This window comes from Canis aureus, chromosome 31 (assembly GCF_053574225.1).
Source record: "Canis aureus isolate CA01 chromosome 31, VMU_Caureus_v.1.0, whole genome shotgun sequence".
NCBI lineage: Eukaryota > Metazoa > Chordata > Mammalia > Carnivora > Canidae > Canis > Canis aureus.
The window spans coordinates 22,142,952-22,169,767 of record NC_135641.1 but is presented as its reverse complement, the minus strand read 5'-3'; the positions used below and the strand labels follow the sequence as shown (position 1 = coordinate 22,169,767).

General features: G+C 45.8%; 1 protein-coding gene and 1 long non-coding RNA gene across 5 annotated transcripts in view; one reads left to right on the top strand and one right to left on the bottom strand.

The window, feature by feature from the left end:
* The window catches only part of LOC144302519 (uncharacterized), a 48,831-nt gene extending 30,329 nt beyond the window's left edge, over positions 1-18,502 (bottom strand). For all 4 annotated transcript variants that reach the window (XR_013369413.1, XR_013369412.1, XR_013369414.1 and 1 more), the window contains exon 1: positions 16,924-18,502. This is a non-coding gene — a long non-coding RNA (uncharacterized LOC144302519). The remainder of the gene's footprint in view (positions 1-16,923) is intronic.
* A 2,910-nt stretch (positions 18,503-21,412) lies between these two features.
* Positions 21,413-23,128, top strand: MAGEF1 (MAGE family member F1). The gene has a single exon (XM_077879949.1). The coding sequence runs from the start codon at positions 21,641-21,643 to the stop codon at positions 22,601-22,603; it is 963 nt and encodes a 320-aa protein (XP_077736075.1). The 5' UTR covers positions 21,413-21,640; the 3' UTR covers positions 22,604-23,128.
* Positions 23,129-26,816: the final 3,688 nt, after the last annotated feature.

The window sequence follows — 26,816 nt, the reverse complement described above, 5'->3', positions numbered from 1 at the left end:
CCCATCCAGCTCACGGGGAGATGGCAGGTAGGGAGAATCACACAGGGACCTCCGCACACAGGCAAGGGCACAAGGCCTGGGGTGTGGAGGGAGCTAGGCCAAAGGAACTGACTTGCCTGCCAGGTTGGCCAGCAGTGCTAAGCACAGTAACCGGAGGGGCAAGCGAATGCAGCTCAGTCCGGGTTGAGCTGGAAGGTTGGTCTACTAGGCAGGTGGGGTAGACAACTGGAGTCCAAGGGCTAAAGGGCAAGGGCAACCTGGTTTTGGGCAGCTGGGCCTCAGCTAGAAGTGGGGTGAGGTGAGGAGAGGAAAGCACAGTCAGCCAGCTTTTGCAAGAGTAGTAAAGAGCAGGGGCTTTGGACTCCGACAGCCTGGTTTGCATCCCTGCTCCCTCACTGCGGGGACATACGACAGGGGAGGCAGCACTTAACGTCTCTCAGTTTCCTTGCAAGCACTTCATAGGGCTGAAGATTAAATAAAGTCCTTTGTGGGGCTTCAGGCACATACAGATGCTCACAAAATTGTACCTGTTCTAATTATGACTGTTAGCTCCTGAGATTGCCAGCTTCCCAGGAAATGGGGAGGGATTCAGAGGTTTGATGGTGGCAGAAGCTCAACCCCTGGGGAGGACAGGCAGTGAAAAGAGGATCACAAAGGTTCCAACCTCAGGGACACCTGGTTGGCTCAGGGGTTGAGCGTCTGCCTTTGGCTCGGGTCTGATCCTGGGGTCCTGGGATCAAGTCCCGCATCAGGCTCCCCAGAGGGAGCCTGCCTCTCCCTCTGTATCTCTCATGAATAAATAAAATCCTTAAAACAAAAAACACAAAGGTTCCAACCTCAGATAAGCCCCTGCTCAGAGCCCCGACCACCACTGCCTACCTGTGAATCCCTTAGCAAGTGATGCAATCTCTTCAAGCCTGTTTCCTCAGGTGTAACATGGAGATGCTAATATCTGTCTTTTGAGGGTTTTATGACAATTAAAGGAGATAATGTATGTGAAGTGCCCAACCCAGTAGGTGCTTAATAAGTGGCTACTCTATGGGCAGCCCAGTGGCTCAGCGGTTTAGTGCTGCCTTTGGCCCAGGGCTTGATCCTGGAGACCCGGGATCGAATCCCACATCGAGCTCCCTGCATGGAGCCTGCTTCTCCTTCTGCCTGTGTCTCTGCCTCTCTCTCTCTCTCTCTCTCTCTCTCTCTCTCTCTGTTTTTCATGAATAAATAAAATCTTAAAAAAAAAAAAAAGGTGGCTACTCTATTATAGACGAGGCTGATAGTTGAGGGAGGTAAGAAAGGATGGGATCCAGGGGCATATTAGGGTCTGGTACTCACCCCCTGGGCCCCAGATCTTGGATTTATCACAGCAGAAAAACTTTTTCCCTGCAAACTCAGAAGCACCCAGAGCTATGGGAGCTCCGTGGGAATGGATGCTAACACGTTCACATACTCCAATAGGATTCCACCTGCCTGGACAGTATTGACTCAGGAACCAGGTAAGCCACGTCTGATGGTGGAGGACAGCAGTGGCTCTGGCTGGGAAGGACCCAAAAACAGAGAAGAAGAGAAGGGCTGGTGGAGGAAAGAGGTATTTTTTATTGACTCAGAAAGTAAATAAGTACTTATTGCTCACTTTCTATGGACTAAGTTCCATAGATGCTATAGCGAACAAAACAGCCGTGGTCTCTCTACCCACAAAACTGAGCCCAGTTGGAGAGCGATGAAAGGAGCTCAAGGAAGACCTTTCAGTGGCTACATGCTGGCTGGGATGGAGCAGGGAGGAAATGAGGTGTGGGGCCTGTGCACAGTGCTTGCCATGATCTGTAGGAGGGGATCAGAGTCGGGGTGGTGGCCAAGGATCCAGGCTATGCTGTGGTGGAAAGGACATGGGCGTGCGTCAGACAGACAGACGCCGCTCTACCGCTTAGCAGCTAATGTACTCTGGACAAATGAGCATTCTGGGCCTTCGGTTCCCTTCTCTGTAAGATGAGAATAATAGTATCTGCCTCGCAGGGTTTGCGGTGACCATTAAATTAGGTGACACACCTAGAAATCCTGGCTCTCGGTAAGTGTTCAATAGTTGGGGCTGTTAATAAGAACAGGAACAACACGGTGAACCTAGGAGATACTTTGCAGGAATAAATAAGGAGACTTGGGAAAGAGTACAGCTAACACCTGGACAACTGCGATGTGATTGGGTATCTTCTGGGGTCAGAACTGGAATTCCCTGCTGGGAAAGAAGGCTTGGACAGGGGTGGGATGGGGTGTCTGGTCCCAGCGACAGAGAACGCTGAAGTCACCTCAAGTCAGGATATACAGTGCAGTTCAGGAAAAATGCAGTTGAGCTCAGTCTCTGGGTTAGATGTTACCACCTTCATTTTCTCCTGGCGTCCCTCAGACAGCAGCTGGAAAGGATCCCCTCTAGGACCCCAGAGCCAGGGCCAGCATTGGTCCAGGTGGTCCCGGGGCCAGGTGAGACTCTGGGAGAAAGATCCTGGACCCAGAGTGGGAACAGAGCACGACGGCTGCTCAGGGAACATCTTTCCTTTCATACACTGAACAAAATCCTCAGTAAACACGTTACCTTCTTTTTGCTTTTAAGTGGCAGGCCCTTTGTAAGAAAGGGGCTTACAGGACTGGAGGGGGGTGGATGGGAACAAAGGAAACACTCCCACCAACTCTCTCTTGCCAGGAATGAGCTGAAAATCTTGGAGACGTCTTTGAGCCAAAATTCTCAGGAAGACCCAGAAGACTGCCCGTCAGGTGAGAAAATGTACGCAAAATATAACGCGCGAAGTCCTGAACCAGAAAATCAGCCAGCAAGCCTGCATCCAGCTATGTCTTAATGAGGCAAACTCCAAAGAAGTTTTTGCTTTAATCTGGCATTTGAAACGAAACGCTGCTAAGAAGCCCCCACCTCACCCACCCCACCCTTATGGGTTGCCATGACTACCCAAGTTCTTAGAACATGAAAGAACTACCTCAGCACTTCCCTCTAAAACAAAAGAAAATTATTCCGGGTTCCTGGGCAGAGAACTCCAAGGAATGGGACCTGTTACTGCAGAGCAGATTCTTTGGAGTTGCTGGCCAGGAACTAGGAGCCCCTGGGGAGGGGGCCTTCAGGAGAGCTGGGGGAGGAAACTAAGGATGACGGGGGCCCCCAGTGCTCACCCCAGCTTGCAGAGCTATACTCGGCCGTCAGTGCTGGCTCCCTCCCCTCAGCTGGGCCTCATTTGCCCCTGCAATGAAGCACATTAAAAGAAAACACATCCTCTCTCCAGATGGGAAAGGCAGGAGTTTGGATGGGAGCAGGTCTCAGCTCGGGAGACCCCAGGGTGGCAGCAAAGGGGATCTTCTCTTGCTCTCTACACTGCTTTGCTCCCAGAACAGGTGAAGTGAGGCCAACCCTGTGGCGTCCTGACCCTGCAAAGCCCCCTTAAAAGCTTAAGGTCCTACTTACAAGGGCCAAACGAAACTGTCCCCTGAATCCAGAAAGCAAAGCCCACCAGGCCATAGCTGGACAGCCAGACTGCTCCCTTCCCTGCCCCAGCTTCAAGTGAAAAACCAGGGCATTGCCCTGACACTCCCTCTTTCTCAACCACCACATCTGATTCTGCATCACGTTTTGGGTCTACTTCCTAAAAGTTTCTCAAAATCCATCCACTTCTTTTTCTCTCCACTGCCACTGTGTTGGTTCAGGCTCACGGTCTCTGGTCCGAAGTGAGGCCTCCAGACCATCTGCTCACCAGGGGCAGAGTGGCCATTTTAAACCCCAAATCTAATCACATCACCTCCTGTCTAAATTCTTTAGCGAGCCCCTTGCCTTTGGGTTAAATTTCCAAATGTTCAGAAGGGCCCCTTCCACCACGCCCTAGCTTTCAAGAACACATTTCCCCACCAGGCAGCCTCTCCCCCACCTCTGGGACTTCACAAACGCTTCCCTACTTGGGGATGCCTGCCCTAGGCCAGCATGCTGAAGGTCCTCGGCTTGCCTCTCAGATGCACTCCCGTCCTGCTCAGGGCCCCACACTGCCTTGTAGGATTGCATCCACAAACCCCAGTGCTCTCTGGCTTCTGCTTGAGTTTTGCCAATAGAGAGCACCAGCAGAGATTCAAGGAGAGGAAAGAGTGAGGACAGGGTATTTAATCCTTCTCTGTAAGGTGAGGTTGTATCAGGCTGGCTGGTCCAAGATGGGAGGTCCCTCCTGTCAAGGTGGCCTGTACTACACTTTCCTCCCAGAGTACAAAATCCCCCACCCCTCCCCACTTCCTCTGGCCTAAAGGTGGTGATAGCTCTGCGGCTACTGGCCCTATGTGTCTGTGGGGTCTGTGGTGTTCTTCTGTCCCCTCCCTACACCTTTGCAAATAACCCCTTTGTACACAAACCTTTCTCAAATTATCCGAACTTGAGTATGTCATCATTCCCTATTGGGATCCTAATATATTTTGGTCTCTGCTAAATCATAACCTTCCCTTGGGACTAAGCATAGTTGACACCTCCTCCAGGAAGGCTTCCCTTTTCTCCCCAGTCTGGGTCAGACTTGGGTTCCCAGAGCCTTTATGTGTTCCTTTGTCACCACTCTTTCCACACTTTATTGCAAAAGTCAGTCCTTTGTCCTAAATCTGAGTCTCTGGAGGGTGGGGACCATGTGTTGTTGCTCATTCCTGCACCCCAGCAGCTGGCACAAAACAAGAGCCCAGAAAATATTTGCTGAATGAAAAAGAAGAAGCTCTGAGTGAGACCCTGCCAAAGATCCGTAAGAAACAGAGCAGTCCTTTGCCGGAGCTGGTATCCCACCCCCCCAACCCCACCCCACCCCAGAGTCAGATCACAGACCAAAGGGCCCAAAGAAAGGCTGTTATTTACAAAACACCCACCTCCAGGGCCTGGAACCCATGCCAAGGAATATGGAGAAAGAGTGAGAAGGATGTGTTGGTTCCTATTGCTTCCTTGGGGGTGGGGGGAGTAGCCAGCCTCCCTCAGCCCCAGGGAGACAATAGAAGTGTCCATCCTTGAGCCGGGAACCCTTTGACCCTAGTGTCAACCCCTGGAAAACTCACATCAATTTCTGAAATAAGGGGTGCCTAGAGTGGCTCAGTTGGCTGAGCATCTGCCTTTGGCCCAGGTCATGATCTCAGGGTCCTGGGATCCAGCCCAGCGTGGGCTCCCTGCTTGGTGAGGAGTCTGCTTCTCTCTCTCCCTCTCCCTCTGTGCTCTCTCTCTCTCTCTCAAACAAATAAAATCTTAAAAAAAAAGAAAGTACTGAAATAAATTATTAAAAGTCCAGGGGCTATTCTGAAGGACCCAGCACCACTCTCCCAAAACACAACCAAGTGCTCATCCCTTCATTCACACCACAGAGTTTATTAGTGGTCTGCTCTTTGCAAAACACCTCCTTTTGATTTACTCTACTGAGCTTCTACCCGAAAGAGAAAAGTCATTTTTACCTCCAGTCTGAGTCCCTGCTGAGCCCTGTAAGAGGCCTCACAGGGCCAGAGGATGGGCTTTCAGGTAGAAAGGCCCTGAGCACAGGAACAAATCAAGGGAGAGATGGGCAGACCTAGTGGGTAGAGGGCTCTAGAATCCTGGCTATCCCCCCGCCCCCCGTTTTCCAGATAGGTGACCTTGGGCAACTTACCTCATGGCTCTGTGACTTAGTTTCCTCCTGTGCACAATGGTGGTCATCATAGGAACAAAGCTATTCACAGAGCTATTGTGAAAATTAGATAAAACACTCTCTAGGAGGCTGCCTTGTGCAGGGAGGCCCAATCCCAGCACACCCGATGTTCCCTTCTTACGGCAAATATTTTATAGCAAATGAGACCACCTTCACTCTCCTGAAATGAAAGTGAGAGATAATATAACCCACCTACACAGATAATTTTTAAAAGAATCAATATACTGCTATAACTATAGGATACAGAACTAAAGGGAAGTAATTTAGAATAAAATTATATGCATTTTATTTTATTTTATTTTATTTTAAAGATTTTATTTATTTATTCATGGGAGACAGAGAGAGAGGCAGAGACACAGGCAGAGGGAGAAGCAGGCTCCATACAGGGACCCCGATGCGGGACTCCATCCCAGGACTCCAAGATCATGCCCTGGGCCGAAGGCAGGCGCTAAGCCACTGAGCCACCCAGGGATCCCCTAAAATTATATGCATTTTAATCTGTAAATGTTTGAGTATAACTACACTAGAAGATATAAGACGATTATACCCATTTATAATGAATAAATTTGAATTTAAGAGAAGTAAAAAATATTGACTAGAACATTATGGGTACTTCTTGATATTTGATGTTCTGAAACAAGTCTAAATAGTACTATATATTCATACAGATATGTATGAATGCAGATGAACAGAGGTGTGTTATTTTGGCAACTCAAATACCATGAGCATTTGGCTGTTGCTATTGTGCTTTCCTGAAATGGTGAACAACTCCTAGTAAACATAAAACACAGTATTCTCTTGATTTATATGATGCTAGCATTTATGAAAAATGCAGTGTATATTAAAATTACAAAAAGTACTTTGTTGTTTACATACAAAATGGAATTACATTCTAGGCTCAGGCCAATGTAAAGAGAGTTTATCTATATGAATGTCCAGTGGAGCATTCAAATGTCATGTGAAGTGCAGGACAAATCTTCATTATACAAAACTGGCCAACCTAAGGCAAGAAGTCAGGTTCCCTCTACCCTCCCCAAGTTAGTACACCGTTAACATAAACAGGCCATGCGTTTCTAAAATGCCTCTAGGGGGCAGCACTGACTCCACTGGGCCTCACTGGGCCAGAGTTTATGGGGTTATCCAACTGATAAGGAACAAAGAATGATAGGCCATACAACCTCCAGGAACACAAACCAGACAGACAGCATTAGGTAAGTCTATGAGCACATCGCACGCTGGCTCCAGTGTTTTGTTGTGTCCTGCTACATTTGTGTTTTGTTGGGGTTTTAGGCTAAGGCCATTCCACAGTGCATAGGGGCAAGGTCTCTCTGGGGCATAAAGAAGAAATCAGCACCAAAATAGGCAGAGTTACATCACCTGGCCTTGCAGGTAGAGAAAAAGTCTCAGCAAACGGCTAGACACTTGTATTTTCCTCCCTCTTGACAACTATTGGGACCTCTTTGAAAATTGTATCATCAGCACTCTGTAAATAACCCCTGGTTTGCTCACCTATGGCTCCATCGTGAATCAACACCACAGAGTATTTCACAGTGTTGTGACATTATGCCTCTCGACTGAAAGTATCTTAAGAAAGAAAAAAAAGAACCTACAGTGTCTTTTGTGGTTGGATATAACCACACTTTGTAGCTGTGGTTGGATATAAACCACACTTCTAGCGGTCAAGGTAGTTAGGGGAGCTGCTGTGTGTCCACTCCAGTCCTTCCTGCATGCAGCCTTGGTGATCAAGAAAACCTTACTTGAATCCAAAGTCCCATTTCCCACAAAAGGAATGACACAATCGTGTCAATCCTCCCAGGAAGAGGCAGCTCCTCAGACGGGAATCGAAATTCAGAGGGTGGCACCAGGCAGAAGGGGAACTCTCATCTCCTTGGCTTCATTCTCTTAGTGGATCCATCTGAACATTCAAACAGCCAGCTGTCCAGGCTTCTGCCCCAAGGCCAGGGTTGCTGTGATGGTAAGTGACCACATGGAGGCAGCCCCCTCACAAGGAGGAGGCAGGCTCTGAGCCCTCAGGATCAAGTCATATCTTGTAAATGAGATTCTATGAAGTCATGTCACTTTCTCTGTTTATTTCTCTTTTGTTATCCCCAGTTTGCAATAAAGGCTGGTCTGAAGGATCCAGCCTGGTCTTGGCTTCCGTGTGTATATGTGTGTGTATGTGTGTATCAGAGGGTGGGGACACTGACTAGTGTCAGTGATGAGTGAGAAACCCCAAGGGAAAATTCTAGTCACCTCTCTCTACTGAGATTCTCCCTTCATTGCTAAGCTTGGAGGAGTTGGTTTCAATTAATTAGAAAAGGTGGTGACTCTTCCCACAGGGTCTGGTGGAACCAGGTGAGACCTAGAAGGGGACTCAAGCCCACGGGCTAAGCCCACAGTCAGGTTATCAGAACTAGAGAGTGAGATGAGATGAAGGCCAATCTTGTAGCAAAGAGCCTCAATGTTAGGACATCCTGTGGGCTGTATTGAGCACACTTGTATCTATTTTACCAGAACAGAGTAGGTCTGCCAATAGTTGGTGGGGGTAACCCTGCCTTTAGGAGAGAGTGGCTCCAGCCCTGGATAAAATGGATCCACTGAAGCTGGGAACCAAGCAGCCTTGCCATGTGTCACCTATGTGTGTTTTGGGAGAGAAAGAAAGGCCCAAGAGAAAAAAAGAAACACATAAGCAAATAAACAAAATAGAAATAAACCTAAAGGTATCTTCTCAAGATTCTCTTCACCTCCCACTCTCCTCAGGAGTCAAAACCATGGTGGTCCCAGGAAGCCTCTAGAGGCAGGAGGTATCAGGGAGGGGCCTGGGGTGGCTCTGTTTTTCTGAAGAGAAATTGCCAACATCATGGCTAAATGTCCAGAGGAATGTGACTCTCAGGGTGATAGAGATCTGAGAATCGGGGCTGCTCGAATTCAGCAAGCAGCAGCCTCCAGAACATCCGTGACATCTCCACCATCTGGCCTTCTGCTCCAAAGCGAACCCCCCAACTTGAGGCACATTTTGGGAAAGAGCCAGAATGAGAGACCACTAAGTATGAATACAGATCTCACAAAGCCAGCGCACTCGGCCAATGGTTCTTAGGCCCGCTCGCAAGATAGAATCACCTGCAGAGCTTTTTAAGCACACACAGGCCTGGGCCCCACCACCAGAGATGCTGATTTAATTGGTCTGTGGTAGGACCCAGGCATGGATATGCTTTAAAAGCTCTCCAGGTGATTCTAATGTGCAGTTAGACTTGGGAACCACCACATTATACAACAGGAGAGGCCCTCAGGCCCTCACTCAGATCCCAGTTACTCTTAATTTATATACACTTCTAACAATCCAGTTGTCTGGTTTCCTAGCTGGTGTAAGATGAAGAGGCATATTTAGAAGGGGAGAGAAAGGCTGCTAATGAAACAACACTAAAAGCAGCAAGACATAACAAATGAGAGTCTGATCACAAGTGTAAAGATAGAAAACCTATAAAAAGCAAACATAGCACTCAACCCCTCCCCTCTCCAGCATATCCTATTTACAGTAAGGGCCTCAGGGGATCATGAGATGAAGGGGGGGGAGTGCCATGCGAAGGGCAAGTGATGCACATTGCCTGTTTGTGATATGTAAGGCATATGTTGACAGTTGCTACAAACATTACTTCATTGAATTCTCATCACAGCCTTATGAGATAAGTATTATGACCCCATTTTACAGATGAAGAAACCGAGACTCAAGGAGGATTATGAGCTGGCACAAAGTTGCCCAAGCATGGAGATGCAGTGCTGGGATTTAAATGTCAAATTTGGCCAGTTTGACTCAAAAGCCCACATATGTTGGAAAGTGCCATATCTGCCTACTTAGTATGATAACTGATTATTTCTAATGATGACCCAAAGCCTAGAGCTGGAATAGCCTGAGTATCCAGCTGTTTAAGATGTTCATTTTAGGAATAGTTATACACACACACACAAATATATGCTTCTTAACAGTGATGAAAGAACAGGGTATCCATTTGGGAAATAAATAAATAAAGAATACAAGTTATTTCCCAGCTCACACCATTCATCAAAATTAATACCAGATGGATAAAGATGGAACTGAAACCATAAAGGTACTAGAAGAAAATAATAAGTGAATATTTTATAATCTTAGGATGGGGAAGAACTTTCTAAATATGTCAACAAAAGCAGAAACCATAGAGGAAAAGATTGATAGATTTGACTACATAAAAAATTAAAAACTTCTGTACATCAAAAACCACCATAAATTGAAAAAATATTCAACCTCACTAGCATTCAAAGAAAGCAAATTAAAACAGCAATGAGAGACCTTTTTTTCTTGTTTGCTGATCAGATTGGCAATGATTAAAAAGAATGATAATACCGAGAGTTGGCATGGGTGAGGGGAAATCGGCACTTATACATTGTTGGAGGGAGTGTAAATTGGTACAATCTTTCTAGAAGGCACTTTGGCAATATGTATGATAAAAGCCTAAGAAGGCACATACCTTTTGACCCAGTAATTCCATGTATAAAATTTATCCAAGGGAAAGAATTGATCCACTAAACACATATAAAATGTGTGCAAGGATTTTATTCACTGAGGCGCTTCATGGAATTTGAAAAATTGGAAGCAGCCTTGATGTTTAGCAAAAATGAATTTGTCAAAGTATTTTATACACATAAGAAGCAATACTGTGCAGCTACTGAAAATGATGTTATATACATAAATAGGCCAATTGAACAGAAACAGACACAAATATATGAAAATTTGATATATAAAAAAAAAAAAAAAAAAAAAAGAAAATTTGATATATGATAAATATCAAATCTGTGAGGCAAAGACAGACTTTTTAATAAGTAGTGCTTAGCTAACTGGAAAAAGATAAAGATTGGGCCAGTATTTCACATAGTACCCCAGGATAAGCATCAGCTAGATCAAAGATTTAAATGCACAAAATAAAACTATAAAATTACCAGAAGATTTTTTAAAAATATTTTATTTACTTATTCACGAGAGGGAGGTGGGCAGAGATACAGGCAGAGGGAGAAGCAGGCTCCATGTGGGGAGCCTAACGTGGGACTTGATCCCAGGCCTCCAGGATCACGCCATGGGCCGAAAGCAGTGCTAAACCACTGAGCCACCCAGGCTGCCCAAAATTACCAGAAGATTGAGTCACTATGTTGTACATCTGAAAATAATGTAACACTGTGTATCATCTATACTCAAATTTTTAAAAGATATTTTTAAAAATTTCTGAAAATTAATATAACTCCTTTATAATCTTATAGCAAAGACCTTAATTGATTAAAAATCCAGAAATCATGAAATAAAAGACTGATAAGTAACAGCTATATAGAAGTCTTAAAACTCCCGTATGATAAAAGCACCATAATTTAAAAAAAAAAACAAAAAACAAAACAAAAAACAGAAAATAGCTAACTGGAGGGAAAAAAATCACAAGTCACTTCACAAAGGGTCAATCGCTGTAATACATAATTTATTTCTGTAAATCAAGGAGACCAATAACAAAATAGAAAAGTTAACTGTTTTCAGGGGGAGTAAAAAGCAAAAACGGATGGCCTTTAAGCACATAAAAGAATATTCAACTTCACTAATAAGAAGAGTGCAAATTATAGTTGCAATGATATACCCATTTTTCACCTATCTGATTTGTACATATCTAAAATACCCTTGACAGTAGGAAGTTGTAGGGAAATAGGCATCCTCATATAATTCTGGTAGGAATACAAAATGGTATACCCCTATGAAGGCCAATTTGGCATCTTCCATTAATACCATTAATAAATTTACCCCTTGACTCATCAACCTCACCTTTAGAATTTTTCCTGCACATATATTAGCACACATACAGAAATCATATTTGCATGTATTATAGCATTGTTTGTAATACTAAAAGTTTGAAAATAACCACAATGCCCAATTATATGAAATTGATTAGATATCATGGTCCATCTACACCATGATATACCAGGAACTCTCTACATAGTGGTAAGAAAAAGTCTCCACTATATACTATTAGGTTTGATTTTTTTTTTTAGGTGCCTAATAATGTATATGGTGTGCTAACTTCTGTGTAAGAAAGGATGGAGTATAATTGCATTTGCTTGTATTTTCAAAAAGGAACATTATAAGTATTAAAAGCAGTGACCTACTGGAGGGGAAAAGCAGAAAACCAGGTGAAAGAGAAATGGGGATTAAGGAGTGCACTTGTCGTGATGAGCACCAGCTGATCTATGGAATTGTTGAATCACTATATTGTACACCTGAAACTAATAAAATCCTATGTTTAAAGAAAGAAAACCAGGTGAAGCAGGACATGCATGGAAGCAAGAATTCTCAGTGTCTACTTTTTTTATATTATTTTGATTTTTGAACTATGTAAAGGTGCTTACTTTTTTAATTAAGTAATCTCTATGCCCAATGTGGGGCTCAAACTCATGACCCTAAGAGTCACAGGCTGTAGCGACTGAGCTAGCCAGGTGCCCCAAGTATTATCTTTTTTTTTTTTAAGATTTTATATATTTATTCATGATAGACACACACACACACACACAGAGGCAGAGACACAGGCAGAGGGAGAAGCTGGCTCCATGCAGGGAGCCCCACGTGGGACTCGATCCCTGGTCTCTAGGATCATGCCCTGGGCCAAAGGCAGGTGCTAAACCACTACACCACCCAGAGATCCCCAGTATTGCCTATTTTTAAAATAAAATTAATTTAATCTATGATGATTCAGATGCATTTGTGTTGACATGAAAGATTTTCAAAATGGATTTAGTTCATAAAGTAGGTCACAGAAATAGATATAGAAGAGTTTTGTTTTTTTAAAAATCATATCTATATGGTCTTTTTTTTAATTTTTAAAGATTTCATTTATTAATTCATGAGAGATACAGAGAGAGAGGCAGAGACATAGGCAGAGGGAGAAGCAGGCTCCCTGCATGGAGCCTGATGTGGGACTCAATCCCAGGACCCCAGGATCACGACTTGAGCCGAAGGCAGACGCTCAACCACTGAGCCACCCAGGTGCCCTATATGGTCATTTTCTTATATATATTGGCAAGTAGGAAAACCTAGAAAGATACATTCTAAAATATTAAGAGTAGTTATCTCCAATGGGAGGATTTAGGGTTACTTAATTTTAATTATTTTTCTTTTTATCTGTGTTTTTAAACTTTGGTACAATGACTATGTTTTATTTCTATAATCACAAAATAAAGAGAAAAATGCTTGCCTTAAATAAGTCTCAAGGAAAAATAAATAACCCAGGAAAAATTTGCAAAATGACAAAAAAATTTAATATCTTGAGTATTTAAAGAATTCTCTCAAAAATAATAAAAAATGAATGCTGCAGAAAAAATTCAAATGAGGAACCGCAAGACAAAGCAATATTTGTGTACTTACACAGTGTATTATTAGAAAGCAATAAAATAATATTAGACACTGTCAAATGACAAGCATAATCATCATATAGTAAGAAGGAAGAGCAGGTTGGCAAATAGTGTTATTTTCATAGAATATATTTATACCAGACTTACAGACTTTACTGGGTGCATGTATTTGGGTACAGATATAAATATGTGCATGGAATAAAATCTGTAAGGATAGGCTCTGAAAGGTAAAGAGGTATGATTTCTGAATGGCAGGAAGACAGGTGCTTACATTTTTAGCCACAAGTAACTTCATCACATTGTGCTTAATAAAGAAAAACTGTTAAATAAAATAATTTTTAAAAAAATAAAGAAAAACTGAAAACAATCTGAGTAGGTAACATTAGCCTTTAAAGGTAACAGGGAGGGGCACCTGGGTGGCTCAGTGGTTGAGCATCCGCCTTCTGCTCAGGGCGTGATCTGGGGTCCTGTGACCAAGTCCCGCATCAGGCTCATGCAGGGAGCCTGCTTCTCCCTCTGCCTGTGTCTCTGCCTCTCTCTCTGTGTCTCTCAAGAATAAATAAATAAAATCTTTAAAAAACTAAAGGTAACAGGGAGTCTGAGTAGTATTTTCAATCACAAACCATTATGTTACAGAAAAATATTAGTGTGAAAGATGTACAGTATACATCTATCATATATAAAGCAGTATAGGGATCCGTGGGTGGTTCAGCGGTTTAGCGCCTGCCTTTGGCCCAGGGCGTGACCCTGGAGACCCAGGATCGAGTCCCGCATCAGGCTCCCTGCATGGAGCCTGCTTCTCCCTCTGCCTGTGTCTCTGCCTCTCTCTCTCTCTCTCTATGTCTATCATGAATAAATTTAAAAATCTTAAAAAAAATATAAAGCAGTATAAACTAAATAACTCCATTTAAAAAATTAAAATGTATACCTTTAGAAAAATGGGAGGAGGATACACACCAAGGTAATTGTTAACTGTGGTTACCCCTGAGTAGTGGAATTAGAGGAATTTTTTGTTTTACTCTTTTAGATGTTCAAGGTTTTTTCAATGCTGTACAATAAAGAATCCCTTTTAAAATTAGAAAAAAATAGATCACTAAGAAACTTTTAATGCTTAAAAAAAAATGCTTTAAAAGACAAATTCCAAACTATCTAAAAAATGTCACCCCTCCAAGAGGAGAGGGGGCAGTTAATTATAAATCTGCTGGGCTGGAAGGCAGCTGGCAGGCAGTGTGCTGGGTGACCTGACCAGGGCACGAAGGGCCTCTGTGAGGAGCTGACCCTGGCCCAGGCCCTCCTTTGGCTGCTTCTGCTACCGCCTCGCCGGCCATCCTAGAGCAACCGCTGAGTCCCTCAAGATGAAGGAGCGTGTTGGGGTGGGGGGTAGGTGTGTTGTAGGGGATGGGCATTATCTCAGCTGGGCCCCTCCAGATAGGCCAAGGCAGAGATGCGGGCCCTGAGGCCCCGGGCAGCCCCTTGGGCCCTTCATGTCTCCTGAGAGTTTACCTCAACATTCTCTTTAGGGGACTCCTGCCCTCAGTCCCTGCCCTGTCCAATCTTACTTCCAAGCCCTGCCACCCTTCTTAAGACACAGCTGATTATTTTATTTCTGAAGTCAAAACATTTTATCCAAAGTCAGTACTCCTCAAACTTTCCCGCTGAAGTTCACCAACAGCAGACAAAAGAAATGCCTTCAGCTCCCCCAGGGGACCGCGCAGCCCCAAGCTCCTGCCAGCACACCCAAGTGCTCTTTGAAGGCTTCTGTTTTCTCTTAAAAATGCATGAGAATTTTACATTCTACTCCATGATATATCTGAATTTCCTTTAATAGGAAGATGTTTAAAATTATTCACCTCAAGGAAAATTGATGCTCCTGAAGGAAATACTGTGTTTACCGGGAGGCTCAAGTATCCTGCGTGGAGAAGTCCCTGCAGCCTGACATCCCAACTCCTGCCAGGCAAGGCTCTCTACCACCCGATCCCCACAGGCCTCTCTGCCTTCTTCCCGTTGCTCCTCTGCACTGTCCCCAGTCACCGAGCCACCTGCACGGAAATGTCAACTCCTGAAATGCCAGCTTCTTCCCAGCCTCCTGCTTCCTGCGCAACCCAGCTCTGTGTGCTGACAAACCACCCTCCCAAGGGGAGCCCAACACCACCTTCCGCATGAAGCTCCTCTGATGGCTCCTGATGGGTTCGCTCCTGACAGATACGACGTGAGAGATCCCATGATGCCCTGGAAACAGCCTGTGCTTCGGGACCGGGAGGCTGGGGTTCAAATCCCGCCTCCAGCTCTCGACACTAGACAAACTACCTAATTCCTCTCTTCGATCTCATTTGTAAAATGGGGAATAATCATGCTTCTCTTGCGGGGATTAAATCACATTCAAACAACCGTGTCCTACCCAGCGCATGGCCCCCTTCCCTCCCCCCAGCTCCTCTAGCAGGTTATTTATGTCACTCCTGCGAAGAACGGAACGTACATTTACACATGCTTTTTTATAATGGTTTCTCCCCCCAAATTGATCAGTGGCTCCCCATGTCCCCGAGAAGCTTCTTGCATTACCCCCTGATCTCATGGCTTGCAAGATTTTGGCTATTAAATCAAACACACTTAGGAAGAGCAGCCTGCTTCTCTGAGTTCTCTATCCTACTAAGCTTTTCTGGATAGAGAGAGCGGTCCCTGCCTTTCCTCTCCTGCCTGACTTTAGGAACCAGGACTTGGGAGCCACCCACGGAGACCATAAACACCTTGAGACTCCAGCTCGGCCTTCACACTTCTCACGGCACCTTACTCAGCGCCTCGCACTTAGAACACACCTAGTAACTGCTTGTGGCATAAACAAGAAGTTTCACACAGATGACAGGCGGAGGGGGAGGAAGCCCTCTCGAAATTAGCCGGTTGGTGTGCAGAAAGGGGTCATTGTTACGGGAGGCAGAGCTGGAGGCGAGCCCTCTCCCCCCACCGGCCCGGAGCAGCACCCCCAATTATACCAGCTGGCATCCAACTTCAGTGGGTGAGCCGATTAAAAAGCGCCCTTGCTTCAGTGTCTGGAAACTCCTGCAAGGAAAGTTTGCGGCCCAAAGTTGGCTTTTGACTAGAGTCTTAATAAGAGGCCTCAGCAGGCTACGGCTAGAGAGACAATGTCACTTAGAGGAGCAGCTTGAAGCGGCAGTTAGGAGAAGAATTATTTTAATGAATACATTTCCTTTCAATTGTATGGGAATATCAAGATCCCATTAGAATAGGGAAGCAATTAGAACTAATAAAGATGAATGCACAGTGCTCCGTGCGTGCGGAATAACAAGCAGCCAACAAAGGGACTCCGGAGAGCCTGCCCTAATCCAAATGAACTGGCGGCCAGCGGAGGGGAAACGGCCCCGTTCAGCTGCTCAAAGCCCGTGGGTCCCGCGCATTCTGATCACGGCCAGCGGATGGTGTGAGTTGGGCCTCGGAGGTGGGGGTTGAGGGCCCCCGCCCTGCTCCCGCCCGGCCTCTCAGGGATGGAGATGGGCCCCTGGCAGCCCCTTGGCGACGGCCATTCAGACCGGGGCCCTGGCTCCCGGCCAGCCTCACGCCTGCCCCTCGCACTGGGCCTCATTGTGTCCAGGTGGCAAATGCCTTCTCGCCAACTCTCCTTCGAGGTTTAGAGAGGGGGTGGGACGCTGGAGGAGGGAGAAGGGGGCCCTGTGCACCCCATCCCTCTCCTCCCGCCGCTGGCCAGGGTCCGCTCCTCCTCTGCGATGGGTGTTACGTTACAGATACTGGTGGGTCACAGGCAGCCTAACACAGAAGCACTGTTGCTTACACAATTGCTCTTCAAACGGTAACAAACAATTTTCATTACCCAAGTCAGATCGAATCATCCGCCCAGCCATCCTGCCTCAATCCCAGCCGCTCCTACAGGACCCGTGGCTTCACGCTCTGCCCATTCTGCTGTGAAAAAAACAGGCTCCTTTCTCCCCCTGGCCCAGGAATACGGGACAAAGCTCCTCCTCTGATCCCTCCTTTGAGCCGGATCAGCTGCACGGCTGTCAAAACTGTCAGAAGAAATAGTGAAGACACAAGCACCTGTGCAGATCAGGGCACACTCGAATCCGGGGTGACATTACTCAGCATCTCTGTGAAGAAGGCACTCAAGAGTTTGGAGGACTCTATTGCCAAGTTTAGAAGGAATCCAACAAGATAACCCTGGCTCCCCACCAAAGCATTCACTGGCCTTAGAAGGAGTGTCAGGACTTGACATTTCTTTATTTAATCTTTTTTGGCCAGACGGTTTTTTCAACCAGGAATGTGTAAACTCGTTCCAAAATGTCTGCATGAGAGACGAGTCACACTCATTACTGAGATTTTTTTCTACCACTTATCCTTACCAAAAAAAAAAAAAAAAGTCTGTAGCATTTTACATTTCTTAATGATAGAGCACTTTAAAAGTATATTTACGTTTATAATCTTACTTAACCTCAAAATAACTCTGTGGGGACAGGCAAAGCAAGGGTTGTCAGGCCTAAAGATGAGGAAACAGTAGCCCCGAGAAGTTAAGTGTCCTGTGCAAGGTCACAGAATGAGTGAGTGAGGAGGGACACCAGAACTCAGGACTTCTGACCTAGTTCAGGGCTTTGTTCTGGGACACACCTTTTCTACGCCCACAGAGTGCTGGACATTTCCAGGATAATTCATCCTGCAATTCTGCTTTTCCAGTGTAACTCCCTTATTCCTCTCCACATATTAAACAGTGCTAAGCACTGTGGGCTTTCAAAGGCTAGTTTAGGTTACAAAAGATCATCCTTCAGGAAGGTTTCAAGGTAATAGTCATCCAAGTATTTGTTTTGCTGCCACCCCCTCACCAACAAAGACATATGCATTTCCTCCCTTTAATAGCTTAGGTTAGGATTGTTTAAAGAGTCGACCTGTCCTGTACAAGCAGCAGGCACAATCAAGAATGATTGTCTAAAAATGATTGTCTAGTTTCCTTAAGTAGAACACTGTAGCATGCAGGAATTGGCAAATGGTAAAAACAAAGCCATTCACCTTTTATGCCTCTCCCTGTCTCTTATATCTAAAGGCCTATTCATTTAGGGTTTTAAAATCTTTTTTTAAATAATCTTAAGATATAATTTGTATATTGTGAGATGTATGGATATTAAGGGAACTGTTTGACAAGTTTTGACAAATACCTATGCCCAAATCAAGACACAGAACATATCCATCACTCCCTTAAAGTTCCTGCATACTCCTTTCCAGTCAATCCCACTCTAGACCTCCACTGTCCTAATTTCTATCCCCATAGATTAGTTTAACCTGTCTTGAACATCCAATTAAACAGGACAGAATCATACTGTATGTAATCTTTTGTATCTTTCTTCTTTCACTCAACATAATGTCTGCCAGACTCATCCCGTATTGTACCAGTAGTTTTTTTCTCTTTCTTTTCTTCTTTTTCTTTCTTTCTTTCTTTCTTTCCTTCCTTCTTTCTTTCTTTCTTTCTTTCTTTCTTTCTTTTCTTTCTTTCTTTCTTTCTTTCTTTCTTTCTTTCTTCTTTCTTTCTTTTTCTTTTCTTCTTTCTTTTTCTTTCTTTCCTTTCTCTCTTTTTCTTTCTTCTTTCTTTCTTTTTTTGTGCACAGTATTAGTCATTCAGTTTTTAAAATCCAGTCATATTATTGCAAATTCATCCCTCAAAATTCTTTCCATTCAGTGTATCTCCTGTGTGCTCCCTCCCATGCATATCTCTTGCATACCTTCTTGGCAATGCTTGAATTGAGAGAAATATATAAATGGGCTGTTTTATCTCTAGCACTGTCCTTCTAGGTAGGAGTGATTCTCTCTACCTTCAGGAGAAACAGATAACCAGGCAGCCCAGCATGAGTACAGTCATGAGTATAGTCTTCAGAATAGAGAGATCTAGGTTCTCGTCACTGGTCCAGCTCTTAACAGATAGCTGATTTTTTTTTTTTTATTTTTATTTATTTATGATAGTCACAGAGAGAGAGAGAGAGAGAGGCAGAGACACGGGCAGAGGGAGAAGCAGGCTCCATGCACCAGGAGCCCGAAATGGGATTCGATCCTAGGTCTCCAGGATCGCGCCCTGGGCCAAAGGCAGGCGCCAAACCGCTGCGCCACCCAGGGATCCCCAGATAGTTGGTTTGAGACAGGTGATTTCTCTCTCTCTCTCTTTTTTTAAAGATTTTATTTATTTATTCATGAGAAACAGAGAGAGAGGTAGAGACACAGGCAGGAGAAGCAGGCTGCCTGCAGGGAGCCTGACATGGGACTCAATCCCGGGTCTCCAGGATCATGCCCTGGGCCGAAGGCGGCGCTAAACCACTGAGCCACCCAGGCTGCCTGAGACAGGTGATTTCTGTGACTGTTTTCCCATTTGTAAAATGAGGGTAATAATACCCTCTTAATAGGGATTTGTGAGGACTAAATTATATTGTACACAGAATGTTTGGCACAATGGAAACTAGTAACAGCCTCAAGCTAGACTGTAATAAAAATCCTTCTGCTTCATTCACACACTTTCAGTTTTTATAAGTCATATAGTATAAGTGGATATACATTTTCAGAAGTTTTTAAAGTGAAAAGCTCATGATTACATCTAGAAAAATCTGACTGTCAGATATTTACTTAAAATAAATGTTATTTCCTGTGGTAAAAAAAAAGCCTTTCGTCATTTATTCAGTGACAATTATATACTGAGTGCTGACTCTGAGAGGTTCTAAAGACAGCCTTGCTTTTAGGATGTTTGGTTTTGGAGAGTAATAGAATAAGCACTTAATTATAATACAAAGCAGAGTATGGTCAATAATAATTAACATCTATTAATATAGTGGTTACGAGCATGGTCTTTAGAGTCGTACTATATGCTTCAAATATAGTGATGTTGAGCCATGTGATGTTGAGGAAGTTACTTAACCTCTTTGTGTGTTACTTCACTTATAAAATGGGGATAATAATACCACTTATCTAGCAGGGCTGTTATGACTTAGATATGTAAATACTTAGCACAGTATCAGCACATTAAAATATGCAATAAATAATAGGTAACATTTATTGAACACTCAATATGTGCTGAGTACTGCATTAAGTACTATATATGCATTACTTCATATAATCTCCATACTGTTGTGACTGCTATTATACCCATCCTATTGATAAGGTAACTGAGGGGCAGGGAGTTTAGGTAACTTGCCCAAGATTACACAGCTGGTAAATAGCAAACACCATGGGAAAGGACAGATCTATAAAATGGGGATGATGTTAACAGTGACTTAATGAGAATTAAACAAACAAATACTTGAAAAGTGGTAAGGACCAGGGCCTAGTACATAAGGTCTGTATAAGAGGATGTTAAATAAATGTAAATTGCTATGTTGATTCAGGGATGGCAGTAAAGAACTTCCATGCATGGAGATTAAGGAAGGCTTTGTGTTTATTATTATTATTTTTTTTTTAAAGGAAGGCTTTGGAAAGGTGACATTTAGGCTGAGCCCCAAAATGAAAGAGAGGAAGGAGGCAAGAGGGAGGGAAAGTGAGAAGGAGAAAGAGGCAAGAACTGGGGGTATGCCAAGAAGTCATGGGAGTAGTTTGTGACCCCTTTCCTGCCATCACTATTTCTGCCAGCCCTATCCTCCTCTCACCCCTGTAGAATCTGCGATCCTCACCCCCTCATCAACCATCTTGCAATATTTATGCAATAGTATAGGTGCCAGGCACTGTGCTGGTGCGGGGCTACAGCAGTGACCGAGCCAAGCCAAGTCTCCGTTCCTATTCTGCACTCTAACACGCCTCCAACCTGGATTCCCAGCACTTGGTCGTCCCTACTTGCAGTCCATCCTCCTCCGCACCGCCACGGCCACGGCCACGGCCACCGCCACGGGGGAGGGAGACTGTAAAGATAGGAGATCTGGTCTGGACACTACTCCCAACTCCCAGTAGTGGTTTCCCAGCGTGTCTGGAGCACATGTCCATCTCCCTGGCATCCTGTCCCGCGCTCTGCACCTGAGCCAGGATTATCACTCAAAATCCTGGGTACACAGACTTAAAGTAAGCACTTGTTGATAAGACGTGCCTAAAAACGCCACGCCTATCGCCTGCCGCCTCGCCCGTGGACACACTCGCACTCTGCAGGCCTCAGAGGAGCAAGCGCTGGTTGGCCTCCTGCAGCCCCGGAGCCCAAGACTCCGCGCAGAGCTCACACCTCCCACCGCCCCTGGAGCGACCCCACAGCCGCAGGGCGCCGGAAGGGGCGGGGCCTCGCGCGGCCCGGGGGCCACCATCTTGGCTGCGCTGGCCGGAAGTGGCCCGGCGGCCCGGCGCGCAGGCGCACACGCAGGCTGCGCCGGGGCCGCGCGCGGGGCGGGGGTGCCGGCGGCGTTGCGGCAGCCGTTGCGAGCCCCGAGCGCGGCGGTGCGGCTCAGCGTCCCGAAAGCACGCCTCTGCCCTCTCGCCCGGTCCTCCTCCCGCTCCCCCAGCCTCTGTCCCGCCCCCCCGCCGGGGCTTTGCGCCGCGGCTCGCACACCCCTCGGCCCGTGCACGCCCTCTGCACCTGCCCGCCCGAAGGCATGTTGCAGAAACCCGAGAGCGGGGCCCTCCCAATCCTCCGGGCCGAGGGGGAGAAGGATGGCGGCCGCGACGGTGAGACCCAGGCCCTGGCCGCCTCTCAGGAGGCCGCGAGCCCCCTCCTGCAGGAGACCCCCGGGGAGCATCTCGGCGCCCGCAGGGAGGAGGGGCCTGCAGAGCCCGCCCTCGCCCCGAGAGGCGCCAGGACCTTGGCAGCCAAAGCCTCGGCCCGGCGCAGGGCCTACCGCCGCCTGGACCGGACGGTGGCCGAGCTGGTGCAGTTCCTGCTGGTGAAGGACAAGAAGAAGAGTCCCATCACTCGCTCCGAGATGGTGAAATACGTAATCGGAGACCAGAAGGATCTGTCGCCTGAGATCATCGCAAGGGCCGCAGAGCACCTGCGCCACGTCTTTGGTTTCGAGCTGAAACAGCTTGGCCGCAAGCAGCACACTTACATCCTGATCAACAAACTAAAACCTCTTGAGGAGGAGGAGGAGGAGGAGGATCTGGGAGGAGGTGGCCCCAGATTGGGTCTCCTAATAATGATCTTGGGCCTTATCTACATGAAAGGTAATAGTGCCAGGGAGACACAGGTCTGGGAGATGCTACGTCGGTTGGGGGTGCGTCCCTCCAAGTACCACTTCCTCTTCGGGTACCCGAAGAGGCTTATTATGGAAGATTTTGTGCAGCAGCGATACCTCAGTTACAGGCAGGTGCCTCACAGCAATCCGCCCGAATGTGAATTCTCTTGGGGTCCCCGGAGCAACTTGGAAATCAGCAAGATGAAGGTCCTGGGGTTCGTGGCCAAACTCCATAAGAAAGAACCCCAGCACTGGCCAGTGCAGTACCGTGAGGCCCTGGCAGACGAGGCCGACAGGGCCAGAGCCAAAGCCAGAGCGGAGGCCAGTATGAGGGCCAGAGCCAGGGCCAGGGCCACTGAGACGGCTGGCATCAGCCCCTGGTGAGGGCTGGTGGCAACGTGGCCACCAGGGTCTTGGTGGTCGCGAAAAAGCTACCGTCATAAGTAGCATCATAAGTAGGTTGTTAATTAGAAGTTGTATCTGTGTAACTAGGATTTAGGTTTTGTATCTTGCTATGTTTTGTTACAGTTTACATACTGTTAACATTGATGTTTATAAATGAGATTGGTCACCTTTTTCCGGTAGGATTTTGTTGTAGGGTTTTGCGGGTTTTGTAAAACGAATCGAAGACTTCACGTTTTATTCTGTGATCTTGAACAAATGACGTGGCGTTGTAATGCTGTACATTAATGAGTCGATGGAACTCAGCAGTATGGATCACCTGGTACCACGAGAAGAATAGCTGATTGGTGTCTAGCTTCCCAGTGCTTTTTGTCTATATTGTATAAAGAGAAAAGACTGACCTGTACCTCTATTTGTAGCTATTATAGTATCTCGAGAAAAATGCAAATGTAGTAACTTAGAACTATACCCTGACACACTCAATAAATTAAACATTTGCTGAGTGTCTTTTTTTATGTGGTGTTTGGGGGCATTTGGGGATAGAATGCTGAACAAGATAAAGGTCCTACATTCTGGAACTGGGGATTAAGAAAATCAGAAATTACAGAGCAGCAAGTTGAAGGCTGCAGAGGGACACCTAACCCATCTGGGCTGGTTGGTGAGGCTTGGCTAAAATTACCTTCAGTCAGACTTCAGGGGAAGTGGGGAAGGATGGGGCACGCAGAGGGGAGGGAAAGGAGAAAAAGAAGTTGAGGGAGGGAAGTGGTATTGAAAATAACTGAAGGGCACAGGTGCTTCTCAATAACAGGGGAAGAAGGCTTGATACATAGCAGAGCTGGAAAACACCCTGTCTTTGCCAGTGGCAACTCATTAGAGCACACAGTGATGGTGGCCGTTAGCATTTTGGGCCCTTCCATCCGCCTTCTCAACCTCTACAAGGTCCCCTCTTCTACCAAAGCTGTCAGAGACCAAATACTCTTAACAGTTCTGGAACACTGTGTCCTGTGGGTGGAGGGTATGTACTGACATTCCCTACTACCAAGAAGTTCCACTTCAAGATTTCTCCCCTGGCACGAGGCAGCCTTGGGCCCTCATCCCTGTTTCTACCGGCTGCTTTCTACCTGCCACCTCCCCTCTGGAGGAGACTTGTAAGGCATTGCTCACATTCTTAACCAGCCAGGAAGGGTCATCTACGTGAGCAGTTCAAGCCTCTGCAATGCCTGCCACTTCCACTCTGGGGATACATCCTATAGAAAAGATACATGGAATAATAGGGAAAGTGATAACAAAACCAGAGATGGGTGTAGAGAGGACTGTGAAACTACCCCCTACCCCCGCCCAGCAGCTGCCATTTACAGAAGAGCTGCTTTTCTACTCTTTACTGCCAGTTTTTTCCTGCTTTCAAGCTGTGTTCAAATAACATTTCTGAGTATGTTAAGGTTGGTGTGGAATACAAATAAATACTTTGGGACACAGGCCCAGGGATCCTACAAACCAAACTGAGACCAAAGCTGTAAGCTTATGGGCAAAAAAGTTTACTGATGAATTAAAAGATGACTTCTGGGCAGTTTATAATTCATTATACAAACAGAAATCTTGAGTGTCCACTATATGCCAAGGACTTTGCTAGGTTCCAAAGATTAACATGGGAAGACTAGCTTTACCTTCAAGGAACAATAACTGACAATTTCTCACATTTATATTTTCTCACCAGCAATGTGTGCACCGAGGGTCAGATTACTTGGTGATTTGCCTAAGGTCACTACTAGGTCAGCCAAAGGCAGCACCAGGACTAGAACCCAAGTCCCCAGCTCCTCAATCTAGGTGTGTGTGATTTTAGCACATTGTTCCCCATTCCTGGCCTCCAATATGTTGTATGTGATTTTAGTTATCATGATTCTAAAACACAAGCAGGGCCTGTATAATTATCTCCAGTTAGTACTGCAGTCCTTATGGCAGTGAAATAGTTTAGAAATCGTCCCCTGTTTTACATATACCAGATGTGACTCTGCTGAAATTTGAGTGTATTAACACCTAGCAAAGACAGGACTAATAACAGTACCATTTATTAAACATCTACTATAGCCAAAGGCATCCCCTCCCCTCCCACTCTTCACAACCACATTACAAAGTAGGTATTACTAAATACCTCCATTTTATAGATGTTAAAGATAGTAATTTTTATCATTTATTTAAATTTTTTAAAAAGAGTTTATTTGAGAGAGAGCACAAGCAGGGGGAGGGCCAGAAGGAGAGGGAGAAGCAGGCTCCTTGCTGAGCAGGGAGCCTGATGCAGAACTCCATCCCAGGACCTCGAGATCATGACCTGAGCCGAAAGCAGATGCTTAACCGACTGAGCCTCCCAGGTGCCTTCTTGCCATTTATTTAATACCTAAGAGAAGCCAGCCTTACATATCTCTTAATGGTTTTTATAACAGTTTTACAGGGTAGGTATCTGTCCCATCTTGCACTAAGCAAAAAGAGAAAAGCTATAAAGGTCTCAGAGATAGTGTGTAATAAGGATTGGAACTGAAGTCTGAGTCAAAAGCTTGACTTTTCACTATTTTACATTTCCTTCTTTTTGGGAGTCCTTCCAGGCTTGGGTCATCTGTCTCTGGACTCATGTTCTTTCTTTAAACACTACTGTCTCTCTGGAGACACAAACAAGTATTGTGTAGTCAGGCTAATTATGACAAGACACTGGCCTGCGGGAGGGTAAAAAGGAAGCTAAAAGTTGAAGAATGATCTGTGAACACTGATTCCAGCTCTGCTTACTCTCTCCCCAGTGTGCTCAGAGTGCTGACTACATGTAGAATGTGTCTCTTTGCTCAAACTCAGCATGGTTTGCCCTTTACAGGCCATGTTGCCTCCATCTACTCTAGTCTGTTCTCTCTACTAAGCCTCAAATTAAGATTTTCGTGCCATGGAACAATCAAATATCATTTGTGGACCTGCAAATATGCTTCCCAGCGTTGTTTCCACATGGCACAAAGGGTTGCCAGAACTCATACCCTTGCCTCAGCATGAAAGACCTCCCATGTCACAAATGTCATCATCAACTTCTTATAAGTACTAAAAGTTTGACCTCTGGGCCCATGTGTAGTAGAGCAGACATTAGCCATGGTGAGGGCAAGAGATGACACACCTCCTATTGCTTATGGTCACTCATATGAGGGAGAAAAATGGCCTAGATCCCCTCTCTCCTTCCTCCTTTAGGCACAAGCAGACCCAGTGTGTGTTGGGTGAAGCACTGGGTGAGGAGAGCAGGGCACTGCTGGTGGGGGAGTAGTGGCAGATGGGTTACTTCAAACTGTACTTACTTTGTGACAACTAGGAAGCAATGCCAGCAAAGGAAATTTCCTTGAAAACTATGACTCATGTCTTGGCCAGTGGGAAGTTCTCAGTTCAGCCCCAGCCTCTGCAGAGATCCTGATGCTCACCAGAGTGGGGACTTCTGGCCCACTGGAACTTGGAGCATGGGTGTTTGGAAACAGGTTCAGGTTGATTACAGCCCCAGCATGCAGCAGGCACACGGTGCTCCAGAGGGGGCAGGCAGCTCATTTACAGCCCCTGTAAATCAGGCCTCAATTCACAGGCTCAATCACAGCTCGCACTTGAGATAATTATGCTCCTTCCCTTGGTCATGGTGGCAATTGATGCTTATACAAATTATTCTTCGAATTGTGCAGCCCAGCAGAGAAGGTAACAATCACCTCCCAGCAGAAACACAGTGTACTAAGAAGGTTAGGTGTTCTGAAAAGTGTCCTAATCAGGGTCTTTTAAAAGTCATGACTATGTGACTTTGAACAAGGAGTTCCAAACTCAGAAGACTGAGACTCTAGGAAAAAGTTTAGAGGGTGGTTGAGGTAGTGGTCAGACAGTCAACACCCCACACATTCTACTGGCTGAATGCAGACCCCGCCCAGTTCCCCAGCCAGTCATGACCCGTAACAGTAACATTTACTGAGCCTCATGTGTCAGGGACGGCGCTAAGTATGACAGCTGCGTGGTCTCACGCACCTGCACAACAGCCTCATGAGGCAGGTCCTCCGCTGGCTAATGTGATGATGCTATAGGGAAACCACAAGGAAAGAATTCCTTCCATTCTGTCAATGCACAAGGTAAATGACTTCCGTGAACTCATGACACAGCTAGTGAGTGGCAGACCTAGGACTTGAGCTTAAACCTTCTGGGT